Source organism: Neodiprion pinetum, chromosome 4 (genome assembly GCF_021155775.2).
Source record: "Neodiprion pinetum isolate iyNeoPine1 chromosome 4, iyNeoPine1.2, whole genome shotgun sequence".
Taxonomy (NCBI): domain Eukaryota; kingdom Metazoa; phylum Arthropoda; class Insecta; order Hymenoptera; family Diprionidae; genus Neodiprion; species Neodiprion pinetum.
This window is the reverse complement of record NC_060235.2, coordinates 33,047,771-33,069,668: the sequence shown is the minus strand read 5'-3', so window position 1 is coordinate 33,069,668 and position 21,898 is coordinate 33,047,771. Positions and strand designations below refer to the sequence as shown.

The window sequence follows — 21,898 nt, the reverse complement described above, 5'->3', positions numbered from 1 at the left end:
AGCAGCAGCCCTCTGATAGAGCCGGAGACTCCAACCCCAACGTCCGAGACAACCGACCGACTAAAACGCTTTAGCGTACGATAAATTCTACTCTTATACTCGACCGAGTCTCCCCACAGACCGTGCATGGACTCCGGTGGACCGTTTCGACTACAACTCACGTGCCGCTTAACTTGATCACCGGGCAATCTGGACTCATTTGAACCTCCGGTTACTCCATCGCTTCTGCTAACAAATAATATTGTTCGTGGCGTGCGGGGTTTCTGATTCAATTTGCACTATGCGCGTCCCGACGACGACGACGACGACGACCACGACGACGATGATGCCGACAACGCAACGCCGCGACGCCCTCCGGGTGGGAAACCCCGACCCACGAATACATAGATATACCAAAATACTTTGTCCGCAAATTCGCGCCCATGAAACCATCCCTGTATAATACAAGTCTGCATGCGAAACTGATCACAGGTATCATTCGCAATTATATCTATATGTACGTGGAAAGTGATAATTTTTTATTGGTATCAATCTATGTAGGTATATATTTGAAGATAAATAGAGATGTAAATTTTTTTCAGGACCTTACGGAAATTAAATATCTCTTGTCAGTTTATTTCTGTCTCATGTATGGCTATATTCGTTTGAAATCTGAAGATCAAGTAACAATACTTGCCGAATAATTTCACTATTTTTTGCAACTGTTTAGCAAAAATAACAGCACTATTACGAAAGAACAGATCGTCCGTAATCTTGATCGGATTGGGTTGCCGACCCAATGTCTCATTGTAAGAGTGATTTAAGCACTGCAGTTTACATATCCCTAAATCACGTTGCAAAGTACCAATTAGTGGTATTGTTACTTAGTTATACGTATACACGAGATACTAGAGATAGGAAAGAAAGTTAGTGTTTGTTTGGCGAGAAGATTCGTATCTCCACGACGTGTTTAAAAATAATTACCCAGAGAGATGCCACGATAGTCACGAAGGCGTCCTCACTCAGCAGTCACCTCTAAGCTTCCTGTTCCAAAGTGGACGTCGAGTACCCTTCAAGAGCACCTCTAGAAGACCTCCGCTCCGACATAAAGGCCCCGGATTCTCCACGGGTCCTTCGGGGTCCTCTCACCTTCAACCACTCTCTATCATCGTTGTTATAGAAAGTATAAGACTGAAGGATTTCTATATAAAGTTTCACAAGTATAAATTTCTAAAGACTCCGTCAAATACTTGGAATACTCTAGAAAAGCTATTCAACCCGTGTAATATCGGGTTGGCCAAGTTTTTTTTTCAAACGGTCACTTATAGAACCTTTATACAGCGGTATGGATCAGATTCGATGTGAGAAAAATTTTATTCTCAATCAGCTCAGCTCTACATCGCTGAGGACATTTAACGAGGATTATTTTTGCAGAGAAATGTTCGATATCGTATTTGTTAAATTGAAAAGTAATAGAAATATTGGTATCAACCGATTCATTACCGATACAATATGTAATGATACGAAGATATATTGCAGATACTGCATTTTCAAGTAGTAATAATTTCAATCGTTCATTGTTTATAAGTATGTAAGAATTGTTTCGTTATGTTTTCGAAATTCATGCGATTTATAATCGTCAAATCTTCTAATCCAATAACCGCGGCGAATAAACTTTATAATGTACAGTATTACTTTAAATACGTACAGATAGAAAATTCTTTGGATTTGGAAGAGAAATTGAAAGAGTATCATTTTTATCTGCATATTTATAATATTTATAATTGTTTACATATATTTTTATTTATATATAATAATAATGCAATGAGCGAAACAGTTCTTCAATAATAACAAAACATTTATCATATAAGCTAATGAATAAAGTGACGCAAATGGATCGAAGCCGATAAACGGCGGGTTCTTATACCCCAAAAAACAAGATTACTATTAAACGATGCAGTTACATTAGTCTTTATTCTTATTATATCTAGCTATGTTATGCTGAGAGAATGTTTTTTCAATCTTTCAATTTTTTCTTATAATATTATCGTCAGCAGTAAAGCCTTGTTGGTAATTACCTATAATCCTAAAATGAATAATAATCACTATTCACGAATGTCAAATTATTAAAAATAAATATCTTTACGGTATGTATTGCGCATTGCGTTATGTACCGTCACGTATGATTAGACTGGAAAGTTGATTATAATTTTTAACTTGATTTAGAATAGTAAGATGGCGAGCTTAACAGCATTCATGTATCTGGATTACCTTATGAGAGTTATAACTACATAGACAAATATTGAATCTCTTGTTTTTCCAATATAAATATAAAGAGTGGAATAATGATTATCGATAAGTACCACGACGTATGGATTGCTTGAAAGAAGAAAACATCTGCATTTTAGAAGGTGACAAAATAATAGAGAAAATTTAATATTGATCAGAAAGCTGTAAACTTGAATCTATAATCAGTTGTAAATAAAGTCATGGTCTCAAATATCAAAGTAGGCAAAGAATTTTGAAAATTAAAGCGATTTTTAGACAGTTGAATAGCCCAACTTTCCAAATAACCTATTAACTATCTTTGATACATTTATAACTATGTACTATCATCACGAGATACCATACTAATAATAATAAGACTTAATGGCTGAACATTTATGGTCCGGTTTTTTTGTTGCCTACAGATTCTTTTATTGGAGAGATTTCTGGTTTCTGTTTTTATATATATACCTATTATATAATATTTTATGTATATGCACGGCGTTCTTCATGAACACCATATTGTCAATATAATTTTGAAGTATTCGTTAACGGCGTTAGTAGATTTATAGTAAAGCTAATAAAACGTTGTATGTATATTTCCATACTACGAACGGTAGAATCGCGGTTTGGCGGCGTGAATAATGTATTAGTCTATAAATATGCGGATAATTGTGCCTACGGAAAAATTATTGAACTTCTAATAGTAATCTTGATTTCACGAAAAATTTTCACCAGCAATTGATTCAAAGAATGAACTAACCTCGAGTTAATATATTAGATCGCTGACCTATACACGTAATTAAAAACTAGCATGTACAAAACACATTAATATTACTATGGACCTGCCCATAACATGAAAAATTAATAACATTCTTACATACATTATATAAAATACTTAACTTAATAAAGACGTGAATTATAAAAATTTGTGATTCATTTTGTCAATTGCTGATGAAATTTTTAATGTAAGTATTGAAACGCACCAGAGCCCTTGGTAGTATATGAAATGTATCAATAATTGAATGATAAATAAATTGTAAGAGGAAACACATTGACGTGATATAAAAGTTAACGAAATAAGATATAGAGTGTCGTTAGATATGGATAACTCTGTATCCTTTGGCTAATAATTACTAGATATGTAAAGAAAACACAACCTTCAGACTTCGAACATCAAAGTTATCGCTATATAATAACCAGTATGAATTTAATTGGTAACAAAATGAAATAAACACCGCTTTTGACGTCGGTAATTCACAAATTCTCCTTAAATACCAGAATTCTGAACGTATACATATAATTATGGAATAAAAAAGGAGAAACAAAGGGCTGTCTCAATATTCATTACAGGATTAAAGAATAAGTCTGAATTAGGAAATGAAAATTTGTTGAATTCCAACTGAGTTGTCGCGTAATAGTTATTAAAGAGGAATGGATTTTCTTGTATAATAACACATTTTCTTTAATCCAGAATAATCTGAATAAAATCGAATACATACCTGTAGATGTAACATTTTTATATCTTCAACAAAATAACGCGTTCAAGATTGAGAAACCAATGGCGACAGTAGAATATCAAGTACCATGTTTATAAATGTTTAGCATTATATTTTAAAATAAAATAAAACCTAAATCCATAGTTCTGCTCTGGTACATCTCCGATAATTAAATCCGATCTAACAAAGGGGAACGCAAATGCTTCTCCTTCATCATTGTCACAAAGTTCATTAAATGCCACAATAATTCATGACTGTGACGAAAGCATGAGCCCAATGTTTGAAAACCTGGCCAGACTAATCGATTGAAAAAGAATCAGTCAAACTTTGAGAACGGTTAAATAATAGATCCACATTAATGTGGTTCTCATAAAATACAATAGGCTCTTTATTTAGCAAAGATAAAGAGATTACGGGACTTACGAATATCACTTGGTCAATGAAGAGATGGCCTGGAAGCTCGCTGCTTTAATCTAGCCAACAGAGCTTGTTCTCCTTCGTCATCAGCTCTCGACCTTGCTCCTCGAAAGCTTTCAGATCTATATTTATCTCTTAGAAATGTTCTCCTCTCCTCTTTATATCTTTCTATCCTCTCCCTGCACCTTGGATCCCCCAAATCAATGCCTCCCAAATTTTTCTGTGACGTTCTTTCCAAGTTGTTTGACGAAAGCATGGAAGATTGAGAGCCTACATTTGGCGTAGAACTATGCTGCGAGTCTTCGGAAGCTTGTTTCGTCGGCAGAGACGAGCCACCGGTCATTTGATTAAACTTGGCTTCATCCAGTGAACGACTCAGAGTGGCGCGCGTGGCTCTCGCTTGTCGAGCTCTCAGGCACGGGGGTAAATGTTGAGACCCGTTGTTCGGGGGTTCTTCGGACTTCCCTCTGGCAGTATCTAACTCTTGTTTTATCTTATGTTCCCTGACTATTTCTCGTCCAATTTCAGAGTCGAAGCTTCGCCGGTCCCTTGTTATCTCAGAGTCATATCTCCTTCTGGGAGTAATAGGCATATCGTTTGTTCCTCCGCCTGATAATCTTTGTAGAGCTAACTCTTCCAAGATCGCAGCTGTGTCGCGCAATACAACTGAATCGTCAACTGGTGACGATGCATTGGAAAATGTACAAGATGAAGCTAGAGAGGGTGCTTCTGATGCACCCTCAGGAGCATGTGCTACTTCGCATGGCTCTGCAGCATTCTCTGATGGTATAACTACTTCTACATTGTTTTGTGAATGGTGCAACGTTTTTGGAACATTTACTTGAGAGTGTCGCGTATCACCGTGCTTTGTATCTGAGTAATCATCATCCTCAAGTACATGTTCAGAATGATATTTGTTCGACATATCATAGTTTTGTTGAATTTTTGAACTTACCTGACAATGTAATCGATTTTCAGATGTTTGTCTGTAAAACTGTTGATGCTCTGGGCTTTTATTATTGTACGAACTATTTTGATGCTTTCCGGAATCGCTAGGTGAAAGTTGATATTGAAAATCACCTTGCTGATTGAGTGATGTCTGTGTACTGGGACAACCTTCGCTCGTGGTTCTACAGTTTCCATCAGTATTTGTGCCATCATTTTCCGAGTACACCTCCGGGTCGTTGAAATGAGTTTCGTGGAGTGGTTTTTTCACAAAATTCAAATGTAAATTCATCTGGTGCTTAGCAGGTGAATGCCTACTCACAAGTTCTGTTTCATTTTCGTCCCTCCGAGAAGTACTGGTTTGATCCCGTAACACAAACTGCACACTGCTAGATAATCTTGTCCCATTCGCACAAGTATTTTCTTGTCCACGATCGCCAGACGCGAAAACTTTTTCTTCGCTAATACGCTCATCATGCTCCATCATTTCTTTGCATTCCTTTGCTTCAATCGGACGCAAGGCTGCATTTCCAGATTCTTTTGCCTGTATTACAGGACTGTCTGTCAATTCACTGATACCAATACAAGACGTATCAACATCCGTAGCAATAGTCGAACCCATTGTGAGATCGAGCGATGTTCTAGAAATGTTTTCCGACAAGGATTGTATCTGCGGTGCATCCGTCGCTAATGCAGGATCCACAGTTTCCTGTATAAGATCCGTAAGATCACTGGAAACGCTAGTCGGCGAGACTCCAGACTCGGATGTTCTTTCAACTATTACCCATTCCCCAGAGTCATTCGGGTTTGATGTCATTGGTTGAGTTTCTGTATTGGTAAGCATTCTATCAGAACTATCGCAGATCACAAAACCAGAATCTGGTAAGTCTTCGAGAGTTTGTTCACACGACATTGGAGAATCAAGATCGGTATTAGTCAATGGTAACTTACTGGGTTCACTACCGAGAGTTTTAAGCGTTTCAGCGATCAACTCTTCTGTTTGAGAACTGAGAGATGTACTTTGTGAAACATTCTCACTATGCAGAATGGATCTGCTGCTATCTTCTGAACAGGCGTTCTCTTGCAATTCCGAAGATGTCAGGCAACTAGAAGATTCTAGTTGATTGTCTTGTGTGCCATCGCCAATGTGTACTGAAGAATCAGATTCTGGAATACTTTCATCGTAGCTTGTTTTGACCGGACTTAACGGCAATATTCTTTCACAACTTGAACTAGACTCAAGAATCTCATTAGACGGCAACGTAATGCCATCATAACTCGTGCAACTGTTGTCTCGCGTCATTTTGTCGCAAGGTGTCATTTCTTGATCTGGTGAATCCAACACCCTTTGACAAGATTCTTCAGAAATCTCTTGCCCCTCAGACGATGCAGTTATTCTGCTATCATAAGATTCCGTGAGTCTGTCATAGGTCGGAGTTATTCGTTCGCAAGATGTCATATCTTGGTCCGAGGCAGGAGTTAAGATTCTGTCGCACAACTTAATGTCATTTTCGTTGTCATTATTAGGTGATAGTCTGTGACTAGAATTAGATATTCGATCGGAAGAAACTGCAACCCTCTTTAATTTGTCTTGACTATTTTGGTTGTCGCTAATGTCTAAGGGTAATGTAAAACTCCTGAAACTTATCCTAGAACTGCTGGCTGGATTCGGTGAAATAGACGGAGGAGTTCCTGGTAAAGTTGCAGGCGTTAACGGCGTCGAGGCTTCTGAAAGTAACGGCAAGTAACCTGGCGTTGGTAAAGGAGAAGGAGTCTCCGTACCATGCACCTCTGCCGAAACCATGACCTGAAAGCGCATGTGAAAGATATACCGACTATGAGTCAGATTCAATATCGATTTATACATAATAAAAAACCAGTCTAACACAATCAAGACTAAGCAAAAATTGACAAAACCATGAATCAATGTCCACATTATTCGCACCTGATCTGGGCTTTGGCTATCAATGAATCGTAGCTCGACGTCGCAGTGCAATCGCTCTTCCAGTCTGGACCTCTTTCTCTTGGATCCTCCGCTAACAGCAGTACATTGTGGACCCTCTGGTCGTTGCCTTCTCGGAGAGGCTTCAATAGAAGCAATGCCACCCCCTTCATCCTCCGAGAACATTCTCATTTCCCTTTCTTCCAAATCAAAGTTCAGCTGAATTTCTGACAAGTCCAATGGCGAATTAGAACTGGGGGCATCCGCTAAGTGATCAAAATAGGAATCGTGTGATATAGAACGACTGTGACCACAGGGTCTAATGGGCGGTGGTCCGAGAAGCGGTCCAAGACTATCCTCGCCATCCAAACTATCGGCACTTTTAACTGGCCTCAGTCTTCGTAACGAGTTTAGAGAACTGGGAATCTCAACTTGAGGTGGAGTTCTGGCTTGCCTGGCCTTACCACGAGCTCCCAAGCCACCTCTGGTGAATAGCGCTCTCCAATTCAACGACGGCGACCTTTTTGATCCGTGTCTTTTCCTGGGCAATTCGATAACCGTATGATAGTGTAGAGGCAGGCCAGCTGGACCTGCACCAACTTCTATGTAATCAGATTCACCACGGAGCACACGACTCCTAGCCTCTTCTAGACTTAAAAGTCTAGCTGGTGTCGTAATAGCCAAGGATTTAGGCCTGCCGACAGGACCATCACCAAAGATCAGCTCTGCATAACAAACTAAGAATTCAGTAACGACGGCTTGCACGCCAACCCCTTGAAGAGCTGCCACTCCACCAACTTCCAGTTCCTTGCAGCGGAGAAGATTAGGTGCCCAGACAATAGCTACATTGCGAGAAGTCATACCAGTCTCTTTCCCACACGCTGCGACTTTGGCCAGATGTCTCATCAGGTATTCAAGTGTCCTTTAGTACGGTAATATCATGAATCAGTAAAGTGAATGGTGAATGTGAATGTATTTTTCGTCAAGTACTACAACTAATTAAAGATGTTTACCTGTAATGAGGTGGGGGTAGTTTGCGCACTGCATCTCTCATGTATCTTAATCTGTCTGCATCTGTTTCAGCCTGCACTGCTCCAACAAAAGCGGAGTATAGCTGATACGTGCACAATGGATTAGGTAATTCTCTGAAGTACATTTTCAGCAACGAAGCCACTGAATGAATGTCTTGCAGGATACTTTCGTCCGAATGAAGTGCTGGTACTCTATCCTCGTCAAACGCATGCCTCAGTCGTTGAATGTTAGAGGTTACTCCACTTAGACGATATATCCCGTCAACCAGACCATTAGTTTCAATGAATTTGGCACAGCAGGTAAGCACCGTTGGTACTAAATTAGTACATAAAATTAAATTCAGAACGATTTTATTAAAATAAATCAATAAATTGACTTATATATTTGGAAACAAGAAAGTTGTATTGCAAATTGAATAAATTATGTACCATAATTTAATAATGAATGATTGATATGAAGAAGGAAAGACAGAAGATAATTTAGGTTCTTCTTTCACTTCATTCTATTTTTTCCTTTTTTTTTATTCTTCTCAGCTATAATAGCCATAGGAAACAGAGTGTAAGATATTGCGAATAAACTGTACATCTATAAGGATATAATTTTTAGTTCGTCTTAGGTTTGTACACTAACAATGAAACAATTAATTGCTATTAGACATACAGCAATCCCATATACTGATTCCAACATCATACTGCGCGCAGAGAATAGGTTCTTTGGAGCTGGTAATGTACTATTTTGGGTATATCTTCAGATTTTTTGTACGTCTACAAGAAGCTGCTGTACGCAGTAGACTAATATAGAAGAATAAAATTCATTTACTGTTAATAACAAGGCCTTTTCTGCGTCTCAATATGATCTATATTCTGAAGAGTTAAGAGAAGAACGGTTAGTCTAACAAGATGCACTAACAATAACAAAAGGAAGATGCTGAATGAGAAATATGATCGAACTGATCGTATGTACTAGAAATAGAAATATCATGCACTATAAACTTACCATCTTGACCTGAATTCAATAGATGCTCTCCCAAATCGCATCCAAAAACTCGTTCCTTCAATATTCCCGACTGTTTCAGCCTTCTTCTTGACGGTCTATTGAGTATAAATGATCTAAAGAAAGCTATGAGCTTTCCATGCTTTCGAAGCACTGGCTTAACTGGGAGTTTCGACCTTACTGTTGTCGAAACAGTTAAATGACGAGGTACTTTGTCACCAATGACAGCGACACACTCTGCCGGGAAGAAACCAACAGCAAAACCATGTTTTCCGCGCCACCAAGTGCTTTCCCCAGGAGGTGGCATATCGATTACTGAGATCATGTCCCCAACCTAATAAACATTCGTTATATATTATAGAATATCTGTTAAATATTTGTAAAAATGAAATTTCACATTGTTATTCGTAAAAACAAGAAACCCAATTCTTTAATATTGTTATAAACTAAATCTACTAATGGAAAACGGTGGAAAAACAGCACTAGATTTATTGTATACTTAACTCTTTACTGCAAATTTACTTAATAATAAATATAATAATAAATTGTCACACTGCGTAACAATTTCTCGTCTTTTACGTAACACTCTGATGTTATTTCATAACATTATTAAGACAATTATCGTGTCTCATATTACAGTATTACATTCACATGGAGTGACTATTTTATTGCAGTATGACAGACATCAAAATATTCTTTTTAGTCATTGGTAATACATCAGATCTTGCTGCAAATTGAAGTTGACAGCTAACGCGTATACGGAACAAACGTGAAAATTAAATTTCATCAAAAAAGTCCAAGAGTAACATATACCTGAAATGAAATCTCATCCTGGGCTTGTGCAGCATAAGGCCTAACAGCGTAAGCTGCAGCTACAGCTGGCGTGTTAATTGGACACGAATCAGCCTCTGGAACAAGAATTCTTCTTCCCCTATTGTCCAGTTGTAGCCAATTTAAAACAGGCCCACAATTCAAGCCCTCATGACTGAGCTGTGAAAATCGGGACAAGTAATCCTTCAACACGACTGTAGTATTCTCTGGTTGATCGTCGGAAAGCTCTGTTAGTGATGAAAACTTCCTGTCGAATATACATCGATGCAACTGCTTGTCAAACATGACAAAGTTTTCATACGAGCGTTGTAGGGTCCAACATGCGTCGCCAGAAGTCACTCTGACATCGTACATGTCATCGTTTGGATCTTCGCTAACCGATACCTTGCAAATGAGAGAAGACTGGTCAGAAACTAAACTTATCGAGGAACCTTGCATCGATATTAAACACTGATGAATTATTTGTGAAAAATACGATCAATTCAAGTAAACGCGATTATTTGTTTACATAAATACTTCTAGCCAAGAATTTCAAGGCGTTCTCTCCGAATACTTTCAATTAACTGAAGTTAACTTCATGCTATAAAACCAGAGAAAGCAACAACCAGCACTTGGTTTTCTATCGTTACATAAAATGTATTATAATTTTAAATTACGTTCGCTGATTTGATTTACAACAGTGATACACTTTGAGTACAACAAAACTGGAAAACCAATTATATATTGTAATATTAATAGAAGAGAAAATTAAATAAATCACTGTATCGTTATGTGTTGTTTTTTTTTTTCTTCAGATCTTCGAGGAGTTTTACTTATTCGATCTCTCACACTATCCCAATTTATGAATCACGACTTACCTCCAGTGCCCCAAGTTCGACATGCTCATAGTGAAAGTGAGCACATTCATCCAATTTTGGAAATCTTGCAATGCTGCCCATATTGGCCCCTGAACTTCCTGGCGTACTCAAGTCATCTGTTTTGTTGTTTCCCAATTCCTGAGAATGAAACAAATTTTGATTTAAATGGAGACGGTTAGTCGAAATATTCAAGTCGAAGTATTCAATATCAATTGAGCGTTCATAAATTAGCTCAACTCACGCAATTAAAACGACAGACTGATGATTCATTTAGCAAATAAAGATGTATATATATGTATATAAATCGTCAATAACTACGTGGATGCACCCGGAGAGACAACATCTGAATACGTAATAATTAAGGGGTCTGTGACTAATACAAAGGAATCGGTAAATTAACTCTTTGTTCAATCGACGATAATTGGTCTGGGTCTGTAGGAATACGCGCCTTTGTGCATATTTTTATTTTTCTCAATATTGTTGAATATGGGAATCGAAATCAACCCATTTGGTATAAGACGAGATCTGAATAGTTGAGAGCACAGAAATTGATCAAGTTCAGAGCAAGTCGAAAATCCTCACGAGCTATTAATACCATACAAGTAACTAAATATGCCTTGAACAATTAATCAATAGAAAGAAGAGGTGCTGTCACAAGCAGTATACAGCTGAGGCAACCGGGCAGACACTTGCAACTATAGAACGGATCGTGTTTCAGTAACAAAAAACCTGAAAACATGTCTGTGTATAATATATACGATTATTCTAGTCAAGTGTGACATTCCCAGTGAGTCAGCCAGCTGGCCAGCAGTACTTAGCATAATACACTTGTCTCAGCGCAACATCGCAACCGTTATATCGCCATTTCATTATTTCCATTCGTTTTTCTTTTCCTTTTTCTCGCGGCAAACTGGGACGTCTAGGCTTAATCATGCTTTATTATCTTTCGCAATTATACTAAAAAGTAGAACGCACTTGCAACGTTAATCGGTAAAATCGTCATAAATGAAATGCAAGTGTCTGCGTGAAATGAAACAACACAATTTTTTACTATTTAAATATAGGAATGTACGAGGGGAAAATAACTCGCTGAATTAATGTGGCAATAGGTTTGTGAATTAATTATAATTTACCTGAATTAATAAGAATTGACCGAATTGATAAGGATTAATCGAATTAATGCAAAATAACCTAATTAAACATAATTATTATAATTAACTGAAGGAAATGGAATTGACTGAGGAACAACTGAATTATGAAAAATTATGGAAAATCGATTCGAATTAGTTTTGGACTCGTGCTAGAATTATTTCTTTAGAGAAAAAAAAAAGAATGAATTGAAGTTGATAAATTACGTTAATTATATGAATTAATTTAAATTAATTCGGTTCAAAAAATTATCGTATCACTGAAATCTCGAGTTATTTTCCCCCTTGGAAATATAGGTATGTCAATAACATGTGTGTGCGTTTTTAAACAATTTTCGAAATCTCGACTGGGTTTATTGAAAAATTGGACGGTAAATATGTTACGTATTTTCTAAACTATCGCAATTATTACATCTAATACAACGTGTACTTCAATGCAGTGATACAGGTATTTTCAACTGTCATAATTGGTCAGCAGTGAAAGGAATTAGAACACAGCTCTGTCTCAGCATTGCGAAGTTTCCGCTTTCATGAATTTGAAACTAAATTGGTAATTCTTTCGAGCAGTGCAAAAGATTAAATCTCAAGATCTCCGCGTAGCAGCACCTCGTCTGATTTATTCAATCCTATCATTTTGAAACACATTTCAAGGATACATCAATAATTCTCATTCAGCTGCAATACAGATAAGTATCCATTCTCGGAGAAATAACGAATACCGATAAAAGGAAATAAACTAATCAATCGTTTAAAAGTTCTTTTCACATGGTAATGTGAGATAGAAAACCGTGACAATTGACGAAAAAAAACTAATCCAGATATACACATCTCATTTTCAACTCTATTCGTTACTTATGTAATTACGTATAAATCTTTTAAAATCCTAATATATTACCGTAAGTTAATTCACGGTTCACCGATTCAATTGCGGGTGAACATTTTGTTAATGAAATACGAAGCTGAGCCGTTGTCCAGTGTGTGGTGAAGCCTCGATAGCTGATGGTATAGGAACAGCTGCTATACAGGCTGATTGCCGAGTCGATGAGAAAACACGTCGTCGCATATCCTATTCTCGCATCACGTGAAATTCCCGACGCGTTTAAAAGCAGGTATAAGGCGTTACCGCAGACACGCGTGCATGCGATGCGTTACTTACATAAAAATACATTTATATGACGCGAGCATGTTTGCGCGTTTTCCGTACACAAAGTACCCGTTTCTATGACGGTTGACTAAGTCTGCGAACTCGCATGCGCGGAGAACTGAAAAGTTCAATTTCAAGTCCTAGGAGTTAAAACTGGTCTTCTCAGTACCGAGCGCATGCGCCGTCGCGAACAAATCCGACATTACGCAACCCTAACCTCAATTTCATGCTTCGTGAAAAAACGCGTAACATACTCTACGTTATATAAATCGTGTGCAGCAAGGAGGCAACGGTCTTTTCGTCTCGCGTATTTGCAATATTCGTCTTCGGCTCACCTACGACTCATATTGTCAACTTACGCTAGGCCCGAAAAGACCGAATTTGCGTCCTCGTTACACAATGTACTATTAATTAACGGCGCATGCCCCTCTTACTATCGCCGCACATACACGTATGTATGCATGTATGTTACACGGTATAAGTATGTCGAACAATGGGCAGACACCGGGGTGCATACGTTAAACTGGAACAGCATGGACATCTCAAGCACATTATAGCAGCGCGGCTGATTGCAAGTACGAAAACTGGGTCAGTCTTTCGGCTGTTCGGATATTCCCGTGTCGAGTATATTTACGACAATGTAGCCGGACTCGGTGGAGACGCGACGAGTCGAGATGAATAAGCTGTTGCAGCAGCCTGAGGGAAAGAAAAATCCGTCGTCTGCAATCTGCTGTATTGATTCATGTCTATTAATTTTTCGCCTTTTCCATATGCTTTCGACACTGTAAGATGAAGCCGAAGACACGTTTTACGTACACATATAACGGCGTCAACTGTACATTATACGGTACATTGTACAATAATACTTTACAATCTGCATATACATTTACATTATGTATCCGTACATTTTTGCGTATAATATTTTTATAACGAGGATTATTCGTTTCCTCGTTTATTAGCCAAGTTTTTACAACTGCTTTAATACGCGCTCGTACAATACCGGTTTTTCACATCATGTAAGTATCAGTTATATCTCTACAGAAGTCCAAGCGTGTCAGACGCAGCGTTACAAGGCAGAACTGAACAAATGATCCGTGGGACTCATTAAAGTAACGGTTAATATCCATCCTGTGCAGTTAAATTATGTTCGCACTCTTGTCTGAAAAAAGATTAAAGCCTCCAACGCGAATGTAAAGATATTGTCGTCACGAGACATGCGATTGATCACAAAACACTACGAAACTGTAACTCCATTTTCAGATTCTAAAGATTTTATGCTTCTCGCACGAATCACAAAATTCTTACAAAAATGCATATATACGCATGATGAAATATATAATAATAAGAATAACAATTAAATGATTCCGTAAACGAGAATAAAAAAAAAAAAAATCAAATTCGATAACCCATCGCTGTTATTATTACATACCGATGGAAATTGAAATCAAATCAGATGATGAATTTTTCTTCTACAAACATAATACCTGGAATAACTACTCTGGACTGCAGTATATTGCAATATGTTACCAAGCTGCATGCGGAACATGTTGGTCGAACAAGATCATGTGCACCGTGCGCACACTCGCTCGCGAAGAAGATATTTCGAGAATAATAACAAGAGAGCACGTTTTATTGGCCGAACAAGTTTGACAGCTGCATCTGGAACGTACGTAATCTGGGATGCTGGCACAGTCAAATAGAAAGGGAGAGAAATAGCGAGGACGAGAGAGTAAGAGAGAGCAACCGCACAAGTTGATGTTATCGATTTGTTCTTCTCGCGCTCGTTCGCTCGTTTCCTAACTGGCTCCGCATTTTCCTTCTCGTAGGTACACGAAAAACTTAGACGGGAGGGCAAGGATGTGGTAAATAGAACTAACAGACTTCCGTGGTCCAAAAATAATAGTAATTTCCATAAAATAAAATGGTCTGTACGTATATATATGGACACGTTCCTTTTCGGGACAATTGGCGACTGAAATTCGTTCCACACACACACACACACGGTGGACAAATATAAATATCCCGTAGAAGACAAGGGAAACAAAAATAATAATTAAGTGAACAAAGTGCAGGTGTCAAACAATAAAGAAATAAATTAAAAAATCAAACATGAATAATGAATGACGGTAAAGAAACAGAATTTTTCTCGGTAAATACCATGGTGTGTGTTAAATTGAAGTTACAACGCAGAGCGATGAAACATGTAAGGAATAGTGTGTACATGTATATGTACAAAAATTATCAATAATGCACGCATCTCAGTTACGCTCAATATCCAGCATTATCACGCTGGGATGAATTGAAATTCCGCGAATGTCTGCATCATGAGGCTGAGCGCGGACGTGTAGGTATATGCATATTAGAGACGAGAGAAAACGACGAAGAAGATGAGAAACGGAAAAAACAGGAAATAATCACTGAACAAAGCTCCGTTTTCCGTCGAGTGCACACTTATGACACTCGCACTATACCTGTGTACGATGACTTACAACTAAGATCAGAAATGTTAAATAAAAAAAGCAAGATTACGGCCATACTGTAGCATCAGATATAAGCTCCAGTAAACGACAGCATGTTACATTGTATCACGTATACCGTATGTATATGCGACGCATTGATAGCGAGAGAGAGCAATTTGCCGCTGAATAACTGAAAAGCTCAGCCTCTTATAGGTATGTATAAAGGGGACGAGGGGAAAAGATGATAAACTCAAAGTGAAGAAAGTCCAAGCGAGAAGAAAAAGAAAGGAAGGGTAATAAGCGTGCACAAGAGGGCGCATAAAAGAACCTTTGCAGCTTGAGGCTCGATGTCCGTCAGCCTGTGGGCACGGGGTCGTTCCGACGTCGGTCCAGGCATCTTCTGGGACTTCTCCGAAGCCGAAGAGGAAGATGACCCAGGCCGACGAAGCCCCTCAGTCCTTCTGCACGCCAGGGTGACCTATCACTTTGTCCTGCACGAGTCGAACGTCATATTCTCGCTGCCGTTGATGCTGCTCATTGCTGTTGTTCGTCCTGCGAGTATTAATTCGGCGTTCGTGCAGCTATTATTGCCATTGCAGTTTCCGGTCGTCGTAGTCGCATTCCTCGTTTCATGATGATCGCTCTTGCAGCTTATACCCCCGAATGACCAGCATCTTAATTTTTTCATTATTGAATCGGTTTTTATCCTCAACTTTCAACAATTTGCAATAATATCGTCACGTCGACGCGTCGTGTCCCAAATATCGTTGATTGGATTCCAAACCGGATTCTCCCCCGCGGCTTGGGGCTGAAAATGAGATTCAATAACAACGATTAATGACGAACAGGAAAGATATCGTGGGAGATTGCTTGGCCACAAATCGATTCTTTTCATTTACTATGCGTATTACGAAGCATTCGTACTGTGGGTATTCACGAATTTATTACATTCGTAAGCTATCCGATGATCACTTTTAAAAAATACTTAGAATTCTTAACAAAAGCTTAGATATCGATGTTTCATTTCAAACCCCATCAAAATGGTTAAAAGTTTATTAGATTTGATCGATTTCATTTTGCGATGGCTTATTTTATTCAGAGGACTGACAAACATTTTTCTTTCAATATGTTAGCGGCTTTAAATATTTAAATTTAAAATATTATACAGATACTGATTACGATCAGCAAATGGCAGTATTGAATTGAATGTCGAAAAATGAAAAAAAAAACCTACTTCAATTCTGAACAAAATCTCTCATCGTAGAAAGAAATCGAACGAATCTGGAAAGACTTTTTGAAACGATTTTAAAGAGATTTGAAATGAAGGATTAATGTCTAAGCTGTTTTTTACAATTTCGATATTTTCTATTTTTGTATTTTCAAAGAGATCTCCGTAGCTTACGAATAAAAAAATTTTATAATGACGGAATGTACGTCTACCACATGATAAAATTGTCAACTCCTTAAATTATATTCGGTTAATTACAAATTGGGAAAAACTACTCATGCAATAGTATATGGATTCCCATTTACTTCAGAATTTACTTTCTGCTACAAATAGAGCTGATCCATTTGTCTAATAAAATTGCGAATGGACTTGGATGTGATTATTATCCTCCCACGACTGCGACCCGCCCTCACCCATCAACTGGAATGGACTTAGCGAGTATTGATGCCTATTATTTCTTAAGGGTGATAGACGGCGCCGATTTTGCCGTGAAAACTAATCCTTTGATATATCGTTTTTTTCTATCCACGTGCATAAAATATCACGTCGGCAGAATTTCTGTAGGTATAATAATTTACAACGCACAGAAAGAGATAATTGATAGAATCGCATAGTAATTCACGTAGATGCAAAATATTTAGTCAAATATTTTTATTACTTTGCTGATAAAATCCTGCAGGTATCCGATTATTATTGGTATATCATTATTATTGATATTTCCACCTGACAATGAGTGTAATATAGCCAAGACTATAAGTAATTCATGTATGCGACATGACTTTTCGTGCAGACTACTGGATGGTTGAAAGATCTTTTACAATAATAATGATAATACAACACGCTGTAATAACAGTCGCGTATAGCTGTGGCCACAGACGGTATATTATACATACATGTACACTAATCATGTTGCTTCTGTCCGCATTAAGCACTCCAGCAGCGGGCGGTTGTAATTCTCAATAAAATTTGATCGGACTCTATGTGTATAAGGTATATGACTACGTACGTAGTTATATGTATACATAGAATACTTGTGTGTGTGTGTATATACATGCGTGTCTTCAAAGAGAGTTTGTTATAACGGTGCAGAGAGAAGGCGCTCCTTGTTCGGTTAAATGCGAATAAAAAAAAAAAAAAAAATTGTAAAGAAATAAGGGAGAAAAAATTAGAATAAAAAACATAAATAAAAACAAACGGGGAAAAACAGAACATTTTTTCATCTTTATAAATTCTTAACGAAACAATCGTCGTCGGTGTCCAACGATATAAGCATAAAATTATTCTTAAACGAAAAAAGCAAAGCGTAAGAATTGTGCGAAATCGTTGATAAGACAAACGATGCAAGATAAGAAAATACGTGCGCATTTTATATATACCTATATTATACATATGTACATACAAGCTTTCTAGAACCTTTGGCACTTCCGTTTGCAATAAAAAAAATTTCAAAGCCATCTGCATACTTGTCATCGTGGTAAAACAAAAAAAAAAAAGGTCGAGAAGGAATACCGGAATTTCAGGTTTTCTCACTCAAGAGCTCCTGCTGCTTTATGGAATCATTTCTAAACAACGCTCGTGTGAAGGAACCGCATGTCAGCGGACTTAAACTATAACGCGGTGCTTGAGAAAAGTGAAAGTCGTGTTCTGATCGTTCGAACGGTATCCCTCGCGTTCCGACTAATTATCACCCGCTGCAAAACGAGAGACGACGATTGGCGCATCGGGCGGTTTTGGCACTACAACGTATATTATATCCGTCTGACGTTATGACGTTAACCAGTTCTGTGGTAACGTGTACCGATACGTCTTCCCACAACGCATAGGGAGGCTCGTACATCCTTCTTAGTTACATACTTTCTCATCAACTCGGTAGTCCAGCTATACGCCTTGTTGACGTTTTCATTTTACTCCTCTTTTCTTTTCTATTTTTATTATTATCGTTTTATTTTTGATGCGTATACATGTATGTTATATATACATCTATGATGTGTAACGAACGCGCAACGCATATGAGAAGGAGGAGGAGGTAAGAGGCAAGATGCACGACGCTCCGTACAAAAATACAATACAAAGACAACATTAAGCTCCGGGGAAAAAATCTTACCCATGTCTACACGTTGCTACACAGCAGCACGATATACGTATAATATTTCGTACGTAGAAGCGTGCACGCAGTAACTCATGGGCGAATGTATTATTTCACGGGCAAGAAAATCGTTGATCGGAAGCTGCGAGTATTCTTGATCGTATAACGTATTTGTGTTTAAAGTATAAATTGAATTACTAATGCGATAACGAGACAAGTGATGCTCGCAAGTACAAAAATAAAATTCATTTAAACATTACAACAGAATGCAATATCTTTTCTTTCTTTCTTTTTTTCTTCGTTTTGTTACCGCTCTTGTCACTCAAGATATGAATTTTATATCCCCCTTTATAGCCGTAGGGGATAAATTATTTAAACTTGACCCGGAATTCCCCCGGATATAGCAATGAATCGTTAGTTATTCACTACTGCCTGCAACAAGCGACCCCGTTTTCGTAAAGGTACGTATATGACAGAGTCGACAGTTGGACATATAACTTTCAAGATTTACGTTACTCTGTCAATGAAATGCCTCGGTCGCACAAAAGTTACACAATACATCCAACAGGTGTTTGAGGCGATTGTACCGTATTATAGGAATACAGGGGTTATCGTAGATACATACCTACATTTTCTTTTCAATTTCATTTCTTTTCGATTCGATTCTCACCTATAACGCGACAAGTAATGAAAACGAAGGTGAAATTTGTTACGTAATTACACGTATATTCTTATTGTCACGCGCACTAAGAATCACACATAGAATGTTGAACGCGGAATAGTTACTGGGAAAATCTTACAATCCTCATGCGTTTTTGAACTGCAGCATAAGTGTATAAAGTACGTCTTACACTACGTATACTTGTAATATCTATTTATAAATTATTGTTGTTAGGAGGAACGTGTTCGTAGAAAACAATCTGTCAACCGTTCTCGCACATATTTTTCCTTCATCCTTTTTTGTTTCCCCGTCCCATTCTATTCTTCTCTTTTATCACAGTCAGCGACGGATCGCATTGCGCATTGTCCATGAGTTGAACCGTATTGAGACATGATTACCCGGTAACTATACAGATACACATAGGTACGATGTATTCGCGGTTTCGTAGAGTAAAACTGGATTTTTCTTCTCCTACCGCAAATTCTTACACGTCGTATTATAACATTGTAACAAGTTGTGTAAGAATTTCGTCTGCAGCCGATACGTAGTAAGATTCGAAGAAATCCCGTATTGTTCTTGATTCTTTTTTCCTGCACCTTTCAATGTATGGGAGCTTCGATTGGATTCAGCTTAATCGATAAGCAATGATTTTACCATTTTAGACACACAATGTACGTATGTATACGTGTACATAATTTCAGCAAGTGTTTGAATAACAGTTCAAATTCTATTCACCGCGGTATGTGCTTCTTGAACGAATAAAATAATCACGAAACGCAATCGAGCTTTGGAGAATTCGCTGATAACTAACAAACATTGTACCACGTTCTGATGAAGTGCCTTATACCGAGTGTTTGAGACATGTTCACTGACATATCCACATCAAATAGTGAAGCTCAGTCTGGACTGGATCAATTACTATGAAAAACACGTCCTCGAGTACTGATTCATTTCCTGTCCCCAAACGACGGGAAATCGTTTAAATTATGACCGCTTAAGATGGAAATTCTCTTTTTCGTACCACCTTAAGAAGAGGACAAACCGTGAACAGGGCAAAAGGTACAATTTGACAGACACTATTCAGCATTAACTAATTTCTTCCATTCTTTAAGCGCTTCAGGTTTTTCGATTTACCCAGATACATACCGGAAATTGAGCTCGTGATCGATAAACGCAACTTTCTAGGAGGCCTTGTTTCCATTTTTTATATATCCCCCCCCCCCCACCCCCTTGTTGCTACGCTTTACAGATTAAAACTCGGCGTAGAAAAATTTCAGCACTTGATACAAAGGCTGGTTTAAACGGGTTTTTTCTCTCCGTAACCGTGTGAGAAATCGTTTTCATTAGCGTGCATTAATATCCTACACATGTGAACGCAGCTGTCGCCTCGCACGAATGATATCAGAGTAAAGTAATAGGCAGCAAGCAGGTATCTGATTCAGGAGAGAATTACGTGGGTTGAGGGTTTAGATAGATAAGACAGCAGGGGATCGTCGCTGCTGCGGATGCAGCGTTCAGACTTCATTACGCTATCGCAGAAGCTTATCAAACGAGAGGGCCCAATTTCTATTCGGTCCGAAGAGGAGCGCGTCGAATATGATTTCCCTACGTAGGTGCTACGTAGGTTTAGAGATACCACGAGCCCGGGAAGAACCGTGGACGAGAAAAGTAACGACACAGCATTACAATCCGCCATTTAGTTAGGAACTAAGATCCTGTATGGAATTACATGCGTTTGCGTCGTAGGTTTAATGCATCGCATCGACAAAACTGATATTTGAGGGGACAGGTGCGTACGTGCGTGTAGGTGTCTACATATTTACATGGAATATTTTACGAGGCCTCATAGCGCGTGATGCAACGGATATCTCGTAGTCAAATAAGGCCACATAACGCAAACTGAAACTGTACTGGCATGCTAATAAACAAGAACATCTTGCGGCAAGGTTGTGTGTCAGTCATATTTATCACGCCCACATGCATCTGCTGCATAAAATCACCACTCCCGAGTTGAGAACTACTGGGGAAAACACCAAACACAAACCTTAAACCTATAACACCAGCGGCACCAGCAGCACACACATTCGCCGGATGGATTGGATGAACTGTATTGCGTAGGAAAAACTCTCGTTCTTCACTGCATCTAATAGGCGCCCCTCGATTTCTCACAACGATTCTTTCTCCTCGACCCGTTCACTTTGACGGAGCGTCTGCTTCTGAGATAGAACTCGTTCGGACCTCCTTCATTTTCTCGATAACGATATTTCAATTTCATTCAATAGCGTAGCTACGACAGACGCTGCCTTTCGTTACACCGCTGTCAGTGAACCTGCCAAACCTGACCTGTTTCGACTGGCCGCGCGACTGGGAAAAATACATGAGGTGCACCGACTCTGCGGCGCCATTGTCGCT

At 38.4% G+C, this 21,898-nt stretch overlaps 1 protein-coding gene across 5 annotated transcripts; it reads right to left on the bottom strand.

Annotated features, from left to right (window-relative positions):
* Positions 1–1,756: 1,756 nt before the first annotated feature.
* CdGAPr (GTPase-activating protein CdGAPr) lies at positions 1,757–21,855 on the bottom strand. 5 transcript variants are annotated; one of them, XM_046620224.2, is made up of 9 exons: positions 21,531–21,855; positions 15,840–16,319; positions 10,761–10,898; positions 9,886–10,287; positions 9,076–9,406; positions 8,061–8,394; positions 7,512–7,969; positions 7,051–7,313; positions 1,757–6,912 (listed from the first exon to the last, which is right to left on the bottom strand). In XM_046620224.2, exons 2-9 carry the CDS (start codon positions 15,906–15,908, stop codon positions 4,180–4,182), a joined length of 4,728 nt encoding a protein of 1,575 aa, XP_046476180.1. In that variant the 5' UTR covers positions 15,909–16,319; positions 21,531–21,855; the 3' UTR covers positions 1,757–4,179. The 5 variants fall into 5 exon arrangements, with proteins under 5 accessions (XP_046476180.1, XP_046476177.1, XP_068991230.1 ...); XM_046620221.2 differs by having other exon boundaries at positions 7,051–7,969; XM_069135129.1 differs by lacking the exon at positions 21,531–21,855 and adding an exon at positions 19,451–19,595 and having other exon boundaries at positions 7,051–7,969.
* Positions 21,856–21,898: the final 43 nt, after the last annotated feature.

What these genes read in the sequence shown, in the direction of transcription:
- CdGAPr (XM_046620221.2), bottom strand. Translation starts at nt 15,908, where the DNA reads ATGCCTGGACCGACGTCGGAACGACCCCGTGCCCACAGGCTGACGGAC. An exon ending in ATTGAATTCAGGTCAAGATG is followed by an intron (nt 8,395 to 9,075) that starts GTAAGTTTATAG and finishes GTACTAATTTAG; the next exon opens with TACCAACGGTGCTTACCTGC. An exon ending in CTACCCCCACCTCATTACAG is followed by an intron (nt 7,970 to 8,060) that starts GTAAACATCTTT and finishes ACCGTACTAAAG; the next exon opens with GACACTTGAATACCTGATGA.